This window comes from Urocitellus parryii, chromosome 8, assembly GCF_045843805.1.
Source record: "Urocitellus parryii isolate mUroPar1 chromosome 8, mUroPar1.hap1, whole genome shotgun sequence".
Taxonomy (NCBI): domain Eukaryota; kingdom Metazoa; phylum Chordata; class Mammalia; order Rodentia; family Sciuridae; genus Urocitellus; species Urocitellus parryii.
In genome coordinates, this window is record NC_135538.1 from 146,974,259 (window position 1) to 146,988,899 (window position 14,641).

The following is a 14,641-nucleotide window of genomic DNA, read 5'->3' on the forward strand; positions in this document are numbered from 1 at the left end:
CTTTCTGTAGATGGCATCACATAACCCCTAGCTGGTTCTCTGTAAATGCTAGTTCTATTGCTTATAGGCACAAAAAGGGACACATGTGAGAGTCTCTCTGTGACAGAAACCTCTCCACGGTGCAGATGTGGGTTCAATGGAATTGCTTTGCCCATGACATGGCACTCACCAGTCTTGAGGCAGCTTGAATGTAAAGTACAAGTTCTGTTCTTCTTGCCTTTTTCCAGAGAGAATTTCCTGTTCCTGAGCAGTTCAAGACAGTATGGGATGGATCCAAGCTGGTCACTGAACCTGCAGAAATTATGGCCTAATCTCCAGAAAGCCTGGGCCCCCCCACCTCGGTCCCATCACACAAACACAAGCAAGCAGCATTCAAGAGCTCCAGCGCCGACTTGTTAGGTTAAGCCTCCAACAGACCCGAGCTCTAGAAACAGCGTCGTGTCTGGCACGCCTTTGTGGGCATTCTGAAATATTTAACATTTCTTCATGACTTACCTTTGTGTGTGATTTTAGTTCCACATAACTTGTGAGCACTACTGATTGAAAGGAAAAGAAAAAAGAATTCTGTTCCCCTCGTATCCTTAACAGTCACTGATAGGTAAAAATACTGCATGTATCACTTTTACACTTAGGCTTAATTGCTAGTTGGAAAAAAAACCTTTGAGAATCAACGTCCTTTTTACCTTTTAGACTATTTCAATATGATGTAATAGTAGTAGTGTGCCCAGAAAAATGTATGATTTTTTTCTTATTTTTACTACATTTTCATCTTTATCGGTGTGGATACACTATCAGCATGAATTCATATTTCAGTCCATGTCCTAAAAATAAATGAGAAAATTCCACATAAGGCCCAAATTTGGTTTCTTGGTCCTTGGAAGACCTATATCCTTAATAGTAAAATACAAAAGTAAAGGGCTAGGGTTGTGGCTCAGCAGTAGAGTGCTCGCCTAGCACATGCAAGGCCCTGAGTTCGATCCTCAGCACCACATAAAAATAAATAAAGCAAAGGTTAAAAAAAAAGTAAATTTCTAATTATTCATCTTCAGTATTGTTCCTCCATGTCACGTGACAACTCACTTTTCTGCATACTCTTCTGCCAAAAGATCGGCATAAGAGGAAGCAATGTTTCTGCTACATGAAATCTCATAATTTTGCTCTGAGAACAGCTCAATTTTTGTTTTCCAGTTTTGAGCCTGTTAAATATCAGATGCCTTGTAAATGGTGTCGTGCTTTATTATAGAATCATTTCTTCTTTCCCACTTGCCAGACGCTAACCAGTCTCAAAAATGACCACGAAAAAAGCCATAGATGTATTACTTCTTCTAAAACCTAAAGAATTGTTTGTTGGTTTGGCTTGCTGCTCCTATTTTGTAGTCTTGATAGTATCTGCTTTTTAAAAATGAGTAACTAAGATATTCCTTTGTATCTTTTTGGTACATAGTGCTGAATTGTAACTTCTTGGATCACGTGTGATAAAGTGTCATTCTGTGCTTGCAGAAACAACACAAGCATATATATTGTGCCTATGACAGCCTTTGGAACATATCATTTCCGTTTTTTAAAAATATCTTCTATATCCATATAGCATTCAAATTACTAATGCTCATGTACCAAGGTTTTGCTACAAAAAGTTTTGTCTGTATGAATATTGTTGTGGCTTTAATAAATATCATTTTTGAACTGTAAACTTATTCCAAAAGAGAGTAAAATTCTAATTGTTTAAATACTGTGATGAATTCTGGGTATTAAGATTATTTTTTGTTCCACTTTGATTTTTCCCCTTGCTCATACATGAAACTTAAAAGATAGATGAGTCCTTCTGGTTGATAGTGTATTCAGCATATGATCAGCTTTCCTAAAGAATGGTTCCTCAAGGTAGATACCAGATGAAGCCATTGTGATTGGAAGGCCTTCACAAAATTCTAGAATCAAGACCTCTTCACAGAGAAAACACCTGCTTCAGGCCTTTTTAATATATAGATGCCAGAATAGATGATTTTATAAATACGATACTACATACTATATGTTAATAGATTATAATAGGAATGACATGATGAATTTATGAATAAACTTTAGAGGAAAGTAATTAAATGAGAAGAAATCACTCTTATAAGGACATATTACACACCCATTATATAGTAATAACTTTCCATGGAAAAATAAGTCCACTCAAAATCCTTAGGGTTTGTCAGTCAGCCTTGGATTAACATCAGCTTTTCAACATGCTTTACCCCTGAAATGCAAATCGAGACTTAGGATCAAATAATGATTTACCAGCTCTGTATGCCTTAAGGCACCTTCCACCTGCCAGACTTGTTAACCAGTAGGTTAAATTTGTTGAAAATTTTTTGGCAGTGTATAAAATTTCAAAAAGAAAATGCTGTATTTCCAATAAGCTTTGTTTCTTGTTCCTTATTGAATTCCAGTGCTATATCTATTGAATAAGAAATCCACACTTTGCAGAATCAATGACACATCCATTCTTAAGAAGTCAAAATGAGGACTGGGGCTGTGACTCAGTGGTAGAGCATGTGCGAAGCCCTGGGTTAGATCCTCAGCACCACATATAAATAAATAAAGGTATTGTGTCCAACTAAAAAATAAATATTTTTTTTAAAAAAAAGAAGTCAAAATGAGAATCTGTCAAAAGTAAGCGGGGCAAGGGTCTCCTATACCTCTTTACTTTGTAGAATTACAGGATAAAGATGAACAATCAACACAGGCATCATGCTTGTGATCCCAGTGACTTGGGAGTTCCAACAGCTTGGGAGGCTGAGGCCCTAAGCAACTTACCAAGACCCTATCTCAAAATAAAAAAGGGGCTAGGGATGTTGCTCAGTGGTTAAGCACCTCTGGGTTCAATTCCTGCTACAAAAAAAAAATTGAAAGAGGTTTTATCTTCAAAATTCTATCCTCAATGATATTGTTCTCTTAGATAATGCATTGCAAACAGTTTTCCTTATACAGCAAAATGTTTTGATGTGAATAGTCAGTACTAACCACTCTTTATCTAGGGAGCCGATAGGAAATACATATAGCTCTATTCATTTATTCTTTCTCTCATTGAAAATGTCTACTTCAAGTTCTAAGAATCTAGATGAGTGTATCCAGGAAATCCTCTCATTTTAAAGACAAGAAGGCTGAGATCCCATGACATTAACTTCTTGTAGAAGCAGCAAGTGAACCTAAGGTCAAAACACATGGGCTTATGGTCTCTTATTTCTGAAACTCTGAAAGTTTATCAAATCCAGTGTCTTCGTCTCAGTCCTTGTCCATTAACATTCCTGACACTGCCCTTTTCTTACTAAACTCCCTTGATTTTGTGATAGGCCACATGCTTCTCTGGTTCCTTTCCCTTCTACCCTTTTGTTTCCCCTCAAAAGCTCATTTGTCTCCCTTAACTTCATCACCTCTACATAGATGACTCCCAGATCCACCTCCAGGATTCCTGACTCCTTGTGTCCACACAGAGTGTCCGTCCACCTGCCTGCCCCAGCTTCACTCAACGTGGCTAAAATTAAAGTGCATTTTCCACACACGTCCCTGTATTTCAGTCAAGGCACCTTAGGCTTTCCATCAGAAGATTTAAAATCATCCATTTCCTGTGTTAGGAAACGCTGAGAGAGCCAGAGATGGGGGAAACGGGGGTTCTGTCTTGAATATGTATAATATTTTAACTGTAAAGGGAAGGTAAACATTTGGGTCTATGGATCTGGAGTCCTTGTCACTGAAACCAAATACTTAAGAATTATCTCATGAGTTTAATATTCCAAAAATGAATTTCATTAAGCATTCTCATTTCAGAAGAATTTATTTAAAACCAATGGCACTTTCTGTACCACTTCAGATACACATGTGATTTTGAGGGCTTTAATTGCTTCAAAGGAGAGAGGCTGATTTTACAATGTCACAATTTCTTGTGCACTTTTAACCATTTCATTGTTTCTTTCTGTGAGGAAGCTTATATCTGTGTTTCAAGAGAAAAAGAAACCAGCTCAAGTTACCCAGTGATAATTTGATGATTTTTTTCCAAATGTTTTTTTTTCCTCTTTTGTTTGCTTAGTACATTGGCACAGAATATGCAGCTAACAAAGGGTAATGTTTACCTATCAGAAAATTTTGGTTCAGCTTACCCTCCAATTAAAGAGTCATTTTATATTTAAAGGTAATTTTTGCCTACAACTATCATTTTGCACATTTGAGTTATATGTCCACTATATTTCAACACATTACCTTTTAGGACCATCCGTTGTCAAAAAGAATACCCCATAATGACATGAAGGCTCAGATGAAAGGAATACATTACTTACTAAACCATAATAGCAGTTTATAAATTGCATTTTACAGTATCACAAAGGTTTGTTCTTTTTAAAATCAGTTAATAATTTCCTCTGGCCAATAATTCATCCTGGCAACTAATCAGAAACTGCATCTTAATTTTCTTTTTTGCTATTTTTAGTAATCATTCCTTGAACTCATTTCATCCACCCAAAAGTCAATAAACGTATAATGGAAGTCTTCCTGTGAACAGAGTGGTTCTGTAGATTTGTTTGGAAAGACAGACTCGCTTGGGAAGCCTGTGATTGCTCTTTCCTGCTCATGGTCCCTGTGGAGCCTAATCGTGTCCACACATAATGAACAGCAGGCATCCCCCAGAAAAGCTGATGCTAATGACACATGTCCTCTGGCTGCCTGTCCCTCGTTCAGCTGATATTATGACAGCCCTTGCTTCAGGCATTCTCTTCCGTTTAAAAGCTGTAGAGAAAATATCAGAGTTAGGCAGATGCAGTCTGTTGGTTCCAGGAGAGTGATTGCTTCCTGAAACCATGCTTCTTAAAATCTATGAGGCTTACAGATATTTAAAGACACTGTTCTGTAGTATTACTGAAAGGTGTGCAGAGCCAGAGAAAGAGTTTTCAAGAACCATGTAAAATATGCATCTATAGAAAAGGGTATAGATTCACAGCCATACGCTTTTAAAGAAGTTGTAAGGTTAGGCATTCTTTATGTTCTGGGACAGAGATAAAAGTTGGAGGAAATAATCAACAATTTTCTATTATGAATGGCATTACTTTAACTCTGACCGTGGCCAACTGAAACATAGATTTTGGTATTCGTTTGGCTGATTAGGCAGAAGGAAGCTAACTTCGTCGATCTGCTGGAAAAGTGAACTTGAAAACCTAAGTTATCCAAATTGCCTGTCTAAATCCACTGAATATGTGGTGGGCATTTTCCCTGTATGCTCAGTCAGAGTTGATGTACAAGCCTCTGAAGAGTACAGACGGAACATTTTAATGGAAGCCCATTCAGGGAATGTGGAATTCAGGGAAAGACGCCCCATTGTTAACAACTGAAATCTGGTTCATAGAGTTACCAAAATGTTCTCTCATTTGTTAGCATCTAAAATAATCACACCAGCAATATGGTCTACATTCTGCAGACTGCTTTTACCAACTGGCTAGACAGCCATTTTCTCTAATTAAATTAACCTCCTACTCTGTAGTTTACAGAAATAAGTCTCTCTGGCTCAAAAAGGCTTCAGTGTCTCACCAGATAAAGATAATTCCAATAGGGTTTATTGTCAATGGGGAAAAAAGGCATACTTCATTAAGGCTCCAAAAAAGTAGCCCTTACATTCATGGAAAGGAACTTGGCATGGAGGCAGAAAGTCTGGTTCGCATTCTGGAGCCACTAAAGGTGTGTCCATAATACCTTTAAAGATGTCCGTAATACCTTTGAAGATATGATCATTTAAAATGAGATCGGTGTGTTAAAATTCTTTTCAAACATGAAATTAACAAATATACAATAAAAATTGTCTATAACAGAAGCCCCTGCCATCCACCACAATTTATTCTCTCCTTAAGTTCCCAGCCTCCCTTGCAGTTGCATGGCCTTCCAACTAGATGTGAGTGATGCTGGGTAATTTTTTAATGTGGGAAGTCTCAGTTAAGAATAACCTTTTTTCCCCAAAGGGGAGGGAAAGGAAGGAAGGGGGCATAGGGGTAAGAAAGACGGTGGAATGCGATGGTCATCATTACCCTAAAAGACACAAAGGATGTGACTCTACTTTAGAATGATTACTAAAAAATTGTTCTCTATATGTGTAATTCATTCTGTTGTCATATATAACAAATTAAAATTTTAAAAAAGAATAACCTTTTTTAAATTTTTATATTTTAGTTATAGATGGACATAATACCTTTTTTTTTTTTTTTTAATGCAGTGTTGAGGGTTGAACCCAGTTCCTCACACACACAGGGCAAGCACTCCACCACTAAACTACAGCCCTACCCCTAGAACAATCTTTTAAAGAGCATGTTTCTCCATATTCCCCTTCCCTCCACCAACCAGATCCTGGGCATGGCAACCAGCCTCAATCATGCAAATGACAATATTATCTGGTTAGACAAGAAATACCAAGTGGAAAGAGCCTGTGACTCATACCTGAGTCACAAGATGGAAGATAGACAAAGACAGGAACCTGCCCTAGTTAGTCACATGAGAAATAAACCTGTATAGCATGCAGTGGATGGTATGTATCCCCCAAAGTGCATGGTTGAAAACTAAATTCCAACGTCAAGAGACCATTGAGATCATGAGGGCTCTACCTTCATAGATGGATTAATATCTTCATAGGAGTGAGTGAGTCAGTTACTGTGGTAGTAGTTTCCTGATGAAAGGAGGTCTGGTCCCCTCCCCTGCCCCCACTCCATCTTCCCTTCACCTGAATGGGCACAAACATGAACACTCTCTTGCCCTTCTGACTTTTCCAAAGGGAGAAGAGAGCACTAAGGGACTAACCATAATGGGCCTCTAGGCCTTGGACTCCCCAGCCTCCAGCACTGTAAGAAACAAACCTGTTCTTTGTAAATTACACAGTCTCACGTATTCTGTTAGAGCAGCACAGATGGACCAGGACGACTGTGCTTAAACAACTGCAAATTGGATTTACTTACCAGAGTAGTTTAATCTACCAAAACAAACATGCTACCTAAGAAGCTCTGGTTTGCTGGTTCAGTGGGAAGAAATACATTTTAAGGACTTGGAAAGAGGTGTACAATATGCTATCAAGCAAAATGAGCATGTATCAGAAAACAGAGTGTAAGAACATTTTTACTAAAATGCAAGTCAATTAAAAGAACAATATTGTGTTTGATTATAAAACTGTATATTTAATGGCAGCATAGTTTAGTGCTTAAGAGCAAGAATACTAGTTTTATTACTTATCAGCTGTATAATGTTGGAAAAATCATTTAACTTATCTGCACTTCAGTTTGTTTATCTCCCTTAGACTTATCCCATCGGATTGTTGTGTAGGGTAAATGAATTCATACATGTGACGTATACGATAAATGTTATATAAGAATTAGCTGTGATTATCATTATAGCATACAGAAAATATGAAAATACACACACTAAAATGGTAACAATGACTCTCTCTTTAAGATATAGGTTAGAGGGAAATACTTTTTGCTTTCTACTCTCTTCATTTATTTGAATATGTCAGAACATGCATTTTACTGTGAAAATCTCCATAATCTTTTGTGGTTTACCAAACATCCGATAATTTTTAAATGCATTCAGAAGAAGATAACTACCTTTTAGTGCATCATTTTTTGTCTGTTTCAGATTACAAGTTGTTTCAAAATAATACACATGAGAAAAATGTTTAATAAAAAAAACAAGAAAAATACATAATCCAAAAGTCAAATCAAGTAATGTTTTTAAATGCTTATTTAAAAACAAAAGATAGTAAAAGACAATTGCCAGCATAATTGCTAAGAACCTAGTGATTTTAATTCAACAAATGAAATATTTTAAAGGTATTTTCTATGTGGTTGGTACTTAGGATATAGAGGGGGGTGGGGGGGATGAAATAATCCAGTCTGCCTTGAGGGAAAATAAAAGCAACTTGGGAGGCTGAGGCAGGAGGATCTCAAGTTCAAAGCCAGCCTTAGCGACTTAGTGAGGCCCTAAGCAATTCAGTGAGACCCTGTCTCAAAATGGAAAAATATTAAGGGCTGAGGATGTGGCTCAGTGGTTAAAAGCCCCTGGGTTCTATCCCTGGTACAATAAATAAGTAATAATATTTTTTTTAAAAAAAGGCACATACCAAACACAGTATTTCACAATGTTGGAAATAAAAAGATAGGCAAATAATGGGAAATTAATAAGCACAGAACAATAAAGCAAGGGTTACAATATTAATAATATAGAATACAAATTAATAACATATAAAGTGAAACCTTAGAATCTGCAAAGTAAATATTACATGGCCATGATCTCTGAATGTAAGACAATAAAGCAAAAACTTAAAGCTCAACCAAAGTAAATTAAGCACTGAAAAGGTGAGCTGTTTAAACCATTTGTTTTTTGAGACAGGTTCTCACTGTGCTGCCCAGGCTGGCCTCAAACTCCAGATACTCCTGCATCAGCCTCCCCAGGAGTTGGGATTACAAGTATGTGTACCACAGTACCTGGCTTTAAGGAGTTTTTGAATCAAAGAACAAAACAGGATTGCAGTAACAGTTTGGTGACTACAAAAGCTCTGTCTATAAAAAACTATAGGACAATTCGCATTTTTGCCAAAAAGTTAGGAAACAGAAGCAAAAATAATTAAGAAATATAGGAGATACGAATATGCAAAAATAAAGCAAAATTAAAGAATTTAGAAACTTAAAAGGTTATTTTTGTGTGTGTTTGAATAAGTAGCAAAGAGTGTGGAAATTGCCTTAATAGTGAGAGGAAATTCTTTGGGAGATTAAGATAAACATCTTTCCTTGTGATTCGAATTTGCTATAATAGGCTTATATTACTTTTGTAACTAAAAATAGATGATAGGTAGGCAAACAAATAAAGAATATTCTGATTTTTGAAGGAGAGCTAGAAAGTTCCAGCTATTATATAAACTATTTTCCCAATAGGGTACAGAACACATTTAAAATTAATCACATAACAGTTGAAAATTAATATTTCAAATTCCAAAATGGAAAAATTATACAGGCATTCTCTCTAAACTCAAGACAAGGGCTGGGATTGTGGCTCAGTGGTAAAGTGCTCCCCTAGCACGCATGAGGCACTGGGTTCAATCCTCAGCACCACATAATAATAATAATAATAATAATAATAATAATGTGCCCACCTAAACTAAAAAATAATACATATATAAATAAATATTTTTTTAAAAATAAATAAACTCAAGACAATAAAGCTACAAAATGAGAATTAAATAACTAAAAGATTAACTAACTTTGACAGGTAGTTCTATAATTTTTAGATTTCTTCAGTGGCAACAAATGTCTTTAGATCTGACTCAATTTTGACAATTTACCTTTTTCTAGAAAATAACCCACATTCTCTGGGTTTTCACAATTGTTGGGATGAAGTTGAACAATGAGTTCATTAGATTGTGTTATTTATAAAAATTGTTTCAGTATTTTATATTCTTTCCTCTTAATGTTCTAGAGTTGCAATTTCTCCTTCTTAACATTGACAAAATTTTATGCATTGCACTTTTTTTCTTCAAAGAACTAGTAACTGGATTTATTGACAAATTGTATTATCCCTATGTTTTCTAATCACTGAATTTTTGATGACTAGCTCATGTATTTTTGTTGTTTTGCTTTTATAAATATAATTTGCTTGACTTGAATCTTTGTACCCTAGTGCTCATATTTCTGTACATTCCTAAAAGGGGGATTCATGAGTTATAGGCCTCACAAATTCTGAATTTTTGTGGATGCTGCCAAATGAGCCTTCAAAGAAGTTGTGCAAACTTGTTCATCTGACGGCAAGAGCAAGAAGAGCCAAGAACACAGTGGGAAGCTGATGGAGTTAAGCTGAAGTTTCGGTGCCTGCCCTGCTTGTGCTCAACGCCAGATTGGCTAGGCAATGGGTCCAATTTATCATGATGATAAGATCATGTGCAAAATAAATAACAACAGGGAGGGGAAGTGCAGCACTCAGACTAGGGGCATCCACTTTGGAGAGAGGTCAGGGAGGAGTTTGGGAAGAGCAGGGCCACCCACCATCAAGGGCAAAATTCCAAGAGAAGGATCTGAATCAGGCCCAGAAGAGCTAAACTGACCCAGTGCTCAAGAGCTTCCGTGTTCACTCCCCCTGGATTGGTGGCTTCAGTGCCAGTAAAGGCAGCAGCAGAAGCAAAGAAATGTTTCCCATACCCTTCAAGCCAACGCTTAAATGTTATAAATATTTGCTCTTTTGTCTTTCATAAGAGCTTTCCTTAATTTATTTTCATAGAACCCAGAGCCTTATACAGACCAGACAAATGCTCCACCATTGAGTTATAATAATAATTATGATCATGTAATCATAAGTAAAAATAATGTTTACTAATAATTATTAATTATTATTTTAAAATATTTTTTAGTTATTGATGGACCTTTATTTGTATGTGGTGCCGAGAATCGAACCCAGTGCCTCACCTATGCTAGGCAAGTGCTCTACCACTAAGCCACAACCCCAGCCCCTAATTATTATTATTAAATGATAATAATTTCTGTTGTTGACTGGATCAAAGCCAAACTCGGCTCCCTCCCTTAACATTTGTGCATAACATGACTCTCTAACATGTCACCCAGTTCTCTTTTTGACCCTTTCCTCTGTATGTCACAACCATTTTCTTCACACATCCTACTTATTTTGAGCTTTTTATCTTGTGATGTTCATACCTAAAAGAATGCTCTCCTTTCACCCCAATTTCATATTTCAAAGGTAAAATCTAGTCCTCACTTTTACCAGAATCTCATGGGCAATATAAATATATGCATAAATAACTTGGAGCTAATGGACAGTCCTTCGTTTTTGTTAATATAAAACAGAAAAGGTTAAATGGATGTTCTTTAAGGTCCTGGGGTACTGTGGGGCCTGAAGGACGCGGTGGTACTCTTAGCTTTGGAAACTCCCCCACCTACTGGTTGCCCTGAGTCCCGTTTACATTACATAATAAGGCTTCTGGTTGTTTTACAGTAAGTAGGACCTGCTTTTAAAAGTCATGTGTGCCTCTTGTGATTGATGATTTATTTATAAACCACTTCAAATTCCTCAAATCAAGAAGTCTATCATAAAGAAAAATATATTCTGATAATATAAAATCTTTAAAAGCAGATGACAAATTTCATAATGCTTGTTAACAACCACTGGGGGGCAGAAAAGTATTACGCAGCAATTCTCTCCAAGTTTGGCTAGGGAGGAAAAAAATGCCTTCATTTATGTGTATTTCTAAAAAGTTAGCACTGAAATTAAGTCATTTTTAAATTTAGCCTTTTATTTAGTGCATGTGGGCATCTTATTTATAAATAAGCCTTTGGTAGCAGTTCAATTTTTTTTTTTTTTTTTTTACAAATTGCTTTCTATCAATGTATTAAATCAGGCAAAATTTATCCCTGACTAAACACTCTAAAGACCAACTTGATAACCATGAGGACTGTAGACCACATATTACTAGTAAGAATAGTTCAAATAGGATGATGAGTTAAAAGTGTTTACCTCACTAAAAATTAGAGAAATCCATAATAAAACTACAGATTCATGACTGCCCAAGTTTTAAGCCTTTTCTTTTCAAGTTGGGCATGGTGGCACATGGATGGCTCAGTGGTAAAGCATCCCTGGGTTCAATCACCAGTACTGGAAAAAAAATTAAATGAAAAAAAAGATACCCCTTTTCAGTTCTATCAAAATATGGATTCAAACATTGTTAAGAACAATCAATCAGGGGCTGGGGATGTGGCTCAAGCGGTAACGCACTCTCCTGGCATGCGCAGGGCACTGGGTTCGATCCCCAGCATCACATACAAATAAAAAAAAAAAAAAGATGTTGTGTCCACCGAAAACTTAAAATATATATATATATATTAAAAAAATTCTCTCTCTCTTTAAAAAAAAAAGAACAATCAATCATTCTGAAAACAAATATATCACTTCTATGAAAACCACCACTTTCTCTGCCCACAATAACAATAAAACAGTAACAATAAATCCCTAAAACAATAATTAGCCACTCTACTAGCAGCTTCTTCTCCAAAACAAACTCCTTAAAGATCAGAACACAGTTATTTATCTCTGCTTCATTTCCCTCCCCTCACCCCATGAAACTATCCAAAAGCCATCTCACAGCCATATTATTAGCTGGAAGGATCATAAACCAGCCCTTGCTAATTTAATCTTAAGAGGAAGTTATTGAAAGGATATCAGAGCCCCTGAAAGTAAAGGAAGAAGTTGAAGTTGCAAGAGTTCCTCAGCAGTCTCTTCAGATAAGGACTGCAGCTGGCACTGAATTCACTCCATTCGAGGATCACTTGGCTCAAGTTTCCAAGTCCTAGCTAAGGTCACTTAGCTGAGCCTGGGTCACCTGTTGACCTGGTGGCTTGGAGTGTGGAGTGCCCCTGCAGTCCTACCACAGCAGCACAGACCAGGAGGGGTTTATTCGGTAGGAAGAAATTGGGGAGCTGTCAGAAAAAGAGGGAGATTAAAAACAGGGAAGGTGGTCAAAAAAGGAAAGGCAGAGCTGGGCGCAGTGCACTCCTATAATCCCAGAGGCTCGGAGGCTGAGGCAGGAGGATTTTGAGTTCAAAGCCAGCCTCAGCAAGAGCTAAGCAACTCAGTGAGACCCTGTCTCTAAGTTAAATACAAAATAGGGCTGAGGATGTGGCTCAGTGGTCAAGGGCCCTGAGTTCAATTCCCAGTACAAAAAAAAAAAAAAAAAAGGAAAGAAAATGCCCACCATAGCTCTCATCTTGATTCCTTCTCTCTGGTTTGACAGCAGGTATTGCCCCCAATGTTGGTTAATTCTAGTGTCAACTACATTGGACAAGGCTGAACGTTGCTTCTGGGTGTCTGAATAGAACAAAAAGTGGGGAAGGCGGGATTCCGCTGTTCTTTTGGTTTCCTGCCTGTCTTGTGAGTGGAAACATCAGGCTTCTCCCCACCTTGGACTGGAATTCACACCATTGATGCCCTGGTTCTCAGGCCTTTGGACTCAGACTAGAATCACATCGTTGGCTCTCCTGGGTCTCCGGTTTGCAGACAGCAGATCCTGTGCCAAATTCTCATAATATTATCTTCCCGTAGCACACTACTGGTTCTATTTCTCTGGAGAACTCTATTTATACCACTCCCTTCTTAGGGAAAGTGTCTCTTCCCACTCAATCCTACTTTCCTTCCCATCTCAACAATTCCTTTTCTCCTTCTCCCCCCACCCCATTCTGTTCTTGGCTTTTCTTTCTTCTCATTTCATAAAACTTTCCACCTACTCCTCACTTCAAGTTCCACCTGTAGCTTGACCTTATCTTTACAGATACACTGTGTTCAAAGCTGGGAGCCTTGGATATCCCCATACAGCCCCTTCTGCCATCTTGCTCATCCTCCTTCCTTGTTTCCATGAATAGCAGCACAATCCACGCCTTCAGTCATCCAAGCCACAAACTGTGTGCTTCTTTCTCACTCAAATCCATTCAATCACTAAGCTCCGCATGTTGGGTTTCCTTTATGTCATGCAAGTGCTTGCTCTTCTTTACGTCCCCCTTGCTATTGCCTTCATTCAGCGGGTTCTCTTTATTTTATTCAGATGATAATTTCCCAGGTGGAGTCCATGTCTTCCTGTTTACACCATGCAAACCATTTTTCACACTATTACTAGACAGAGATGTCTTTAAAAAGAAATATGACTACTGCCAAAAGCCAAGTGCCAATGTCTCGGCTTGGCACAGAATCACGAGCCACCACAACTTTGTAGGTTCAAACAGCAATTCTTTATTCCCGATCTCACACCAGCCTCCACACACGTTCAGGGGCAATTCCAATATGTCCGATCCCAAATCCTACTCCACGAGGCTTTTTTCAAGTCCCATTTGAATCTCACGAGAACTCAACGGGAACAAGCAGCAGGAACACCCTAATCCCAGCAGCCATAATCTTCAACCTCAACTTCCCTAAAGCTCCTATTGTCACGCCCTAAACCCAAGGACGGAGATACTTCCTGCAGGAATACACCCTAATCCTGGATCCACCCTGGTGATTGAGCAGGGTCACCTTTCTCAAACACACAAGCAAGGTCGCAGCAAATTTCCAAGGCAAGTCCATTTAACATGGGGTACACTGGCAAGGATTACGATGCGTCATACCTACTTGGTAATGGCCCTCAGCAGACTACCTTTATTTCCCTGATAGAAATTGTTTTATAGCTTCTGCTCTCTGTAAGACAAAGTCCAAACTCCCTCACCTGGAGAAAAAAAAGTCCAACCCCTCCCTAGTGTTGCGATTCATCTCTATGTGGGGCCCTCTCAGGCTGCCTCAGCCTGGCTCTTTTTACATTAACTCCACTCCTGTTGCACCCTCTCCCTGGAATCACCCTCCCTGCCAGTCCCTATAACAAAAGTCACCTCCTACAAAGCCATTCCAAGTTCTCACCTGTCTCTTTGCAAGCAGAACTGATCACTCCCCACTTTGGACTAACACTTTAATCCTGTACTAACTGACACGCCAAGTTCTCCCATATGTTCTGTCATCCCCTCAACCACAATGGTGGTGTTTCATTCACCTTTGTATTCCAACACCCGGCACACATCCAGCACTTAACACACTCAGCAAATGAGCACAATGAATTGTGGCTAGAGGA

General features: G+C 38.1%; 1 protein-coding gene across 1 annotated transcript in view; it reads left to right on the plus strand.

Moving 5' to 3' along the window:
* The window catches only part of Cap2 (cyclase associated actin cytoskeleton regulatory protein 2), a 127,069-nt gene extending 125,330 nt beyond the window's left edge, over positions 1-1,739 (plus strand). The window contains exon 13 of the mRNA XM_026402183.2: positions 228-1,739. Within this exon, the coding sequence (XP_026257968.2) occupies positions 228-311 (84 nt within the window). The 3' untranslated portion in view covers positions 312-1,739. The remainder of the gene's footprint in view (positions 1-227) is intronic.
* Positions 1,740-14,641: the final 12,902 nt, after the last annotated feature.